The sequence below is a fragment of the Phaethon lepturus genome, unplaced genomic scaffold, assembly GCF_000687285.1.
Source record: "Phaethon lepturus isolate BGI_N335 unplaced genomic scaffold, ASM68728v1 scaffold880, whole genome shotgun sequence".
Classification (NCBI taxonomy): domain Eukaryota; kingdom Metazoa; phylum Chordata; class Aves; order Phaethontiformes; family Phaethontidae; genus Phaethon; species Phaethon lepturus.
Genome location: NW_010512352.1, coordinates 15,474 through 22,623, shown reverse-complemented (window position 1 = coordinate 22,623; position 7,150 = coordinate 15,474). Strand labels below are relative to the sequence as shown.

Below are 7,150 nucleotides of genomic sequence, written 5' to 3'. Positions count from 1 at the left end.
CTCTTTCCCAGAGGTAGTTAGGCAGTGAAAAGCAGAAGGAAACAGTAAGCCTCTGCAGATACCTTCTGAGAATTGCAGCAGTACTCTGTGGATCAGGGACATCCCGCGTCAGGTATTGAGAATCTTTGTCGTCAGAAATCCTTAACGGAACTTTCATACAGCAACTCCTGGTTTTGTTTTTTTAACTGGTTTAAACTTTTTACCATCTGCAGCCCCCTTTAGTAAGGGGGCCCGTAGGACGTATAAAGATTTGTGCAACGGAATTTCCTTTCTGCTTATTTAATTAGATGCTCCTCAGTGCTCTGTATGATACAGGCTATAAGCAGTTGTGTCATGGTGCTCAGTTTTCTATACCTCTGCAATATTCCTATGTAAGTCCTATTTTTTGCAAGCTGAAAAGTTTTAGTCTGGTTTGTTGATCCCTGCATAGAGACCCTTCCACATAAGCATCATCCCTTCCATTGTACAATTGCTTTTTTGAGCTAGTGAGACCAGAGCAGCACCTGATACTCAAGATAAGGCAGCAGTGCTGATGTACATGGTGGCATCATGATAGTCTGTTCAGTTCCATGATCCTTCAGTAAAAATTCCTTACATTCACTTTTCTTCCACTGATTACTTTGATCATTGACCTGATCTTTCGGAAGAAATGAATATTAGAAACTAAAATCTCATTCCTGAATGGTAGTACCCAGCTCCAAGTCCAGCACTCCTTATGTAAAATTGTTTTCTTTTTTCCTCATGTATATTACTACCCAATATTAATCTGTGAGGAATTTCATCGGCCTTTTTATTGCCCAGTCACCCAATGTTGTGAGCTTTTTTTCTGCTGGTCTTTGAAATTGCTTCTCTTATTTACCTTCTTAAGTAATTTAGTACCATCAACAATCACATTCACCTTGTTTCCTGCCCCCCTTCCCGCTCCTTTCCAGAGCTTGAGGCTTTCCAGGTGTGTTGGCTCTTGCCAAGGAGACCATCTTCATTCAAGCTTCCATTGAGTCTGTTTTTAAGGTAGATGTCACACAGACAGGCCTTCTCCCTGGGCTTTCTAAGAACTAGTGTCACACTGGCCACCTCCGGTCTTCAGTTACTAAGGCAGTTTTTTGTTGAGTCTTTCCCAATATTGCTATATTTACATCTGTGCCCAATAGGGCGGTATCGTAGTTCCTGCAGCCTTCCTGGTGCAGAGGTCACGTTTATTGACTGTTAGTTCCCTGGCATACCTCTAAACCCCTTAAAACTTGGAGTCGCATTGGCCACCTTCCATCCTGGAGAACCTGTGTGGTTTCCAATGAGAGGTTACGCACCGTGAGTGCTGTTCCTGCTGCCTCGTCTTCAGTTTCCTCAAACGTGTTGAATCTGGCTGCCGTAACCAGTGTTCGCTTACTTCGTACACATATCCTAGAACTATTTTTACTGGCACCTCAATTTGAGATGGCTTCTCTGGCATGTTGCCTGTGAAGAGGGGCTCTGGCCTGGGAACCCACCCACCCTTTTTGCAAAACATTCATTTGGTTTTTGTACACAAGAAGGCTTCAACCACCACAGCAAGAGTGGTTATGACACATGTTCATGCCTCAGCACTCTTCTGACTGCTGTCTACGTTTGCATTTATTTTATTTTTTTTAACAAAAATAAATTCCCCAGCAGAACCTTTGGTGATTTTTTTTTTGCTGTTTCCTTGGTACCTTATCCTCCTGTTCACATGGGTGTTCTTCAGCTCTCTATCTGCTTTTTAATGAAGCTTTTTTGAGCTCTGTCCTCAAAGAACTGTCAAGTTTTACTATTTATATAAGCACAAAGAGCTGTGACTTCTGCTTTTGCTTATTCTACCCCATTATAATATTCACCAATAACTTATGAGTGATGTTCTCTAAATAGCTTAGTTATACCAGTTTCCAAAGGAGAATAAAATATTTTACTTTCTATCATAGCTTTCTCTCCCTTTACTAGTTTCAGCTTGTTGCACTATGTTCATGTCTAGATTTTGAGGGGGAAGATACGATCCACCTAAAGTGTTAGCAGAGGCTTTGCTTTTGAGATGATCTTTATTCCCTGTCCATGCTACCCATCATCCACCTTCAGAGACTCCTTTGCCATCGCTCCGGCGTTTGTGCAGATAATTAAGCAGCAGAACGGGGTGTTGTTATTTAAGTCTATTTGAAATTCTGAGTCTGGGGTTTTTTATTTATTTAATTCATCAAAATAACCTAAGGAGTGCAGTTGTATAATTGCCACGGAAATGCGGTGCATACTGGATGTTCAGCTTCCTCATCTTTCTTTGATTTGCTTGTGATGTCACTGGTGGCTCTGTGGCTGATAGGGCAGGAGCAGGCACCTGGCTTGTGCGAGTGCTTGTGATGTCACGGCTGTTTGAGTAGCTGATAGGGCAGGAGCAAGCTCAAGGAGCAAATGGTGTTTTGCAGTACTCAATGAACTGTGTCTGATCCCTGTACTTGTTCAGTAGTGTATGGAACAAAAGCAAAGGTAACAGTATAGATATCATTAAATTAAAGACAAAATATGACTGACCCACTTGTCGTGTGGTGGCAGTTTCTTAGCTGCCTTGTCCCAGTAGCTTTGGTAAAACCGATTTTTGGTTAAGGGAGTTGTCAGCATGGGTCTGTTTCACGTAAGCTTCACAAAAGCAGCCTGAATTTATATGCTTTTGGAGACTCAGACTTGAGAGTCATTTTGTGTGCACCCAAAATGTACGATTTATTAGGGGTTTAGGTGCAAGCCTCACGTTGTGTGACTCATGGAGTGGCAGCGTTTGCAGTGTTTGGACTTCGGTGGCACAGGACATGCACAGGCATCGTGCATGATCAGCTCCAGTTTTCAGGAGGTGTGATGCACATGTTCATTGCCAACTGCTCAGAAGGACTGCAGAAAGCTGTGATCAGGACTTTTCGACACTCATCTTGGCATAAAGCTCTGTTCTTGCTGGGTCTTCCTCAAGTATTGTTTGCGTGATATTCTTGATGGTACCTGCTCAGCGGGGACCACTGTCTGCTCTCCTGGGTTGGTCAGCGTGCGGATCCCACATCCAGCTCCTGGATGCATCTGTCGTAAAACATATCAGAAAAGAGCCCTTCAGGAAACTTTTGTTCCGATTCTCAATTTTTTCAGCTTGTATTTTAAGAAAATGGGGAATGGTAGGGTTATTTTTTATTATTTACTTACTCACTTAATTACTGGTTATCAGTCATAGTGACCAGGTTGACATAAACCAAGTGTAAAAAATACAACAGCTTCAGGAAGTTCAATATGATTGATATTTCAAAATGTTTCTTCATTAAATGAGGAATTGATTATAGTAAGCAAACTGAATTTCACTGCGTCGTTCAGACCTCGTAGGTCTCACACGCTCTCAGCGCTGGGCCCAGAGGTGCCGTGAGACCTGGGCCAAGTGAGCCACTTGGGTGGCCCTTGGGTGCCTGAGGTTGGCTTAACTTTGTTTATTAGCTTGTGTTTCAAACACCAGCAAGAAATGCATCCTGCTGCAATGCATTCAATTCAATTTATATTTCAATTCAGTTCAATTTATACAAATTTGCTAGGTTTTATAAAGTATAGGACCTAGTATCACCTCGGAGTAGATTTGAAATAGGTTCTCAGTGAGAGTTGTGTTAAAGTAAAAATGGGGTCTTTACTTATTGGAAAGAAAAATTTGCCCTGTTCCGTTGTTCTCTCCTGGTGAGACAACAGAGACATCTTAAAGGTAGAGTTTTACCACCCTTGTAACATCTGCAGGACCAAAACCAATGTGCTCCTCGGCTTTTCCGTAGTGCGCACAACCCAAACTCATGGCTCTGGCTGCCGCTCGTGAGCACTGAGCGCCGTCCTGCTGCGCGCGCGGGAGAGGAGTTGCACGTGGACGGCAGCGGCTGCGTGATCTTCAAGCACGGCACTGCGGCCGTTATGTGTCAGTGCATCTCTGCAGTGCTGGGGGAGTTAATTTATTCCCTCGGGGGAATAAATCCTGCCGTAGGCAGCTGGGGCAGGCAGCCGGCCTCGCTTCACACTTGGGTTAGACTTCTGGTGGCTTTGCTTCTCCATCAGCAGAAATGAAGCCATATTTGAGAGGTGTCACACAACTTCACATCTGAGCAAAACGACCCGAGTCCTCTCTCGAGTCCCGCGGTTCGCCATTTCTGGGCACTGTAAGTAGCAATGGGCATGTAAAGTAGGGCGGCAGCTGAAGCACAGACGAATTTGTGCTGGAGACTCAAATATCTGCCGGTTTTGGCTTTCTGCGGAGGATGCTAAGGATGGGGCTCGCTGTTGTCTAACTTGGATGCCCACAGTGCTGCTGCCCGTGTTAGTCACGCCGTGCCATGGCGTAGTCCGTAAGAAGGAGGAAATAGTTTGGCAGCTTTTAATGAAACGCACTCGACGGCTACTGAACCGTAAGCATCTTCATGCCTTGGTTTTTAAGGCATCCTGCCATTTTGTACTGCTGCTCTGACCCGACTCCATTTTTATAAGCAGAAGCAAAAAAGCCCATCGTATGCACTTCTGAACAAGCACGACCTCTCCAAATAAGACTGCGCCCAGATTGTTAGCCGAGATGTAACTGTGTGTTGAAACGTGACCAGGCTTCATCGTTCACACCATTTTGAAATGAGATAAGCAACATGCACCTAAATTTCTACAAGAGCAGACTGAAAGGGAATTTATTGGAGAATTAAACTGTCAAAACCTCGCAGTATCTGCGCTTTCCTGTACTCAGCTAGTCCTGCTGCTGAGTGGGCTCCGAGAGCAGCGGTTTCTTGTGCAGGAGCAGAGCAACTTTTTTTTTCTGCTTCATAATTATTTGCAGGTTAATAATTAGATCATTGGTTTGCCTTATAAGCAAGACCAGATCCTCCTGAGATGGATGTGGCAAAGCGCTCACGTTACTGTCCCCGTGGAGCCTTGCCACAGACCTCTCCGCGCTCTGCTGAGGCGGCTGGTTTTAATTCGGCTCCAGCGATGCACACTTGCCCTGCTAGGAAGGACAGGAAGAGAGAGTACTTTAGCCAGGATGAGAATGAGATGTGCACGGCAATATCTCTGCGAGCCGGTGAGAAATCTGTCGGAGAATGTCCTCGGAATAAAAGATCTGCGTGTAAGACTGCCTAGCAGTGTGATTTCAGTAGCTCTGCTGTATCCCTTATTCTCCAGTCAATACAAAAATCAAGTATTAGTATTCGCTATTGTCATTAAACATTGCTTTTCTTTCAGGTATTAGCAATGCAGAAGCCCGTCAGCCAGGGAAAGCACCGAACTTCAGCGTGAACTGGACAGTAGGAGACACTGGTCTTGAAGTTATTAATGCTACAACTGGCAAAGATGAAATGGGTCGTGCATCTCGCCTTTGTAAGCATGCTTTTTACAGCCGCTGGATGCGTATTCATGCAAAGGTATATCTTCCAGAGTGCTAGATTTTTCCACTTTTCAATTCGTAATGAAATATCTGTGCGTGCTGCTTTCTGTGTTCAGAAGCCGCTTACTGAGCCTATTTTAAGCTGAGCTTGACATTAGCTACTGCTCCATGTAGTAATGGAAAAGAACAATGCGTTTGTTTAGCTTATTCTCTAATTTGATGATGTCTGGTCCAAAACATGTGCAAGGATCTAATCCTTGGTTTATAGCTAAGTAAACAAAGGGTGCTATCTCTTTTGAGCATGCCTTCTCATTTTAATTTATTTGGAAGGATAATTCCAGTTCGAACCTGCTGAGGTTTCGCCCTGTCCTCTCAAAGAAAAGTATCTGCCGGTGGCTTTTCAGCATCTAGATTTCTTCCACTGAAGGAAGCTGACAATCCAGAGAAAGCAAAAGGCCGGCTGGCTGGGGTGAGACTAGTCGGAGAGTGCCTGTGCCGCGGCGTGGCATGGAGCTGCAGCCCGGCTCGCTTTGCAAGAGGCAGAGGTTGCAGTTGGGTGTGGTGAAGCTGGGTGCAGAGCCACCATGGCTGGAAGGAGCGGTACTATGGAGTAGTAGTTCATTACCTTGTTTTAATAATGGTTGTTTTAATAACTCGGTCACTCTCAAACTGTTTGGCTTAATAGTTTCTCGTCTCTTTTTCTTGTCTTTAACCCACACAGCTTTCCTCCAGCTTGCGCTCAAAGATCCTCAAGCCTAACCTGTACCACGAAACCAAGCAAGGAGCCACTGAGTATCAAACTGCCAAAGAGTGTTTGTTTAAAGCATTCCTGAAGGCAGGACTTGGCGCCTGGGTGGAGAAGCCCATAGAACAGGATCAGTTTTCTCTCACGGTCTAATTCACAGACTGCACATCACTTTGGAAAGGAGGTTGTTCTGGAAATTCCTGGTGTCCAGCATTGCTTTCTGGCATCTCCACAACCATCAAAACACCTTTTACTGTTTGGAGTTGGGTTTTTTCCTTTGTTTTTCTGAAACTTCATAGTAACTGTTTCTGTTTTGCCTAAGTATTGAAACTCAATGATGATCTGACACATAATTGTATATTTTGTTACGGGAAAGTAATTTCTGGTGTATTTCTAGAAATACTTTTACTGTAGAGAACTTGCAGTAAGGCTGTCCTTACAGTATACAATGACTCATTTTTCTGGGTTAAAATAATTTCTTTTTTTAATTCAGTGTCATCAAGTGCATGAAGAAATGAAAGTTTCTCTAGGTTTTACACCACACTTTTAGGAAGTAGCTTCATTTTTTTAAAAGAAAATAGGTGACAAAGCTGATTCTACTCCTCTGTTAACTTGTTTTTGAACTGCAGGTATTTCTAGCATATAGACCACAGAGCCAGAATGGAGTCTGGACAGCTAGTTTTTCCCCACTTCCTTGCTCTTTAAAACCAGCTGCTGAAAATTTCATGTCTTTGATGTATGTATTTATTAGCCTGTGACCCAGTTTTTAACATGCAGCTTTTTATTCTGTTTTTAAAAATACATTTACCTCCCATTTACACACATTGTGAAGTCTTCATTTTTTTTACCATAGTAAACTGGAAACAGCAAAATAATTATTTGTAAGTTAAGAAGTTTAGTCTATAACATGCAGAAACCTGTTTAGAAGTAGGCAATTTGTATATCCCAGGAACTCATCAGAATGCAATAGTAACTGTAGCAGTAATATGACAACTTTAAAAAAAAATTGTTCATTTTAAGGGCACTAAGCCTGAATT

General features: G+C 43.3%; 1 protein-coding gene across 3 annotated transcripts in view; it reads left to right on the top strand.

Annotated features, from left to right (window-relative positions):
- The window catches only part of ADARB1 (adenosine deaminase, RNA-specific, B1), a 58,608-nt gene extending 51,677 nt beyond the window's left edge, over positions 1-6,931 (top strand). For 2 of the 3 annotated variants that reach the window (XM_010286452.1, XM_010286445.1), the window contains exons 8-9: positions 5,227-5,419; positions 6,101-6,931. In XM_010286452.1, coding sequence (XP_010284754.1) covers positions 5,227-5,419; positions 6,101-6,266 — 359 coding nt within the window. In that variant the 3' untranslated portion in view covers positions 6,267-6,931. Of the gene's footprint in view, positions 1-5,226; positions 5,420-6,089 lie in introns of all 3 variants that reach the window. The other variant, XM_010286460.1, reaches the window with a different exon arrangement.
- The last annotated feature ends 219 nt before the right edge of the window (positions 6,932-7,150 follow it).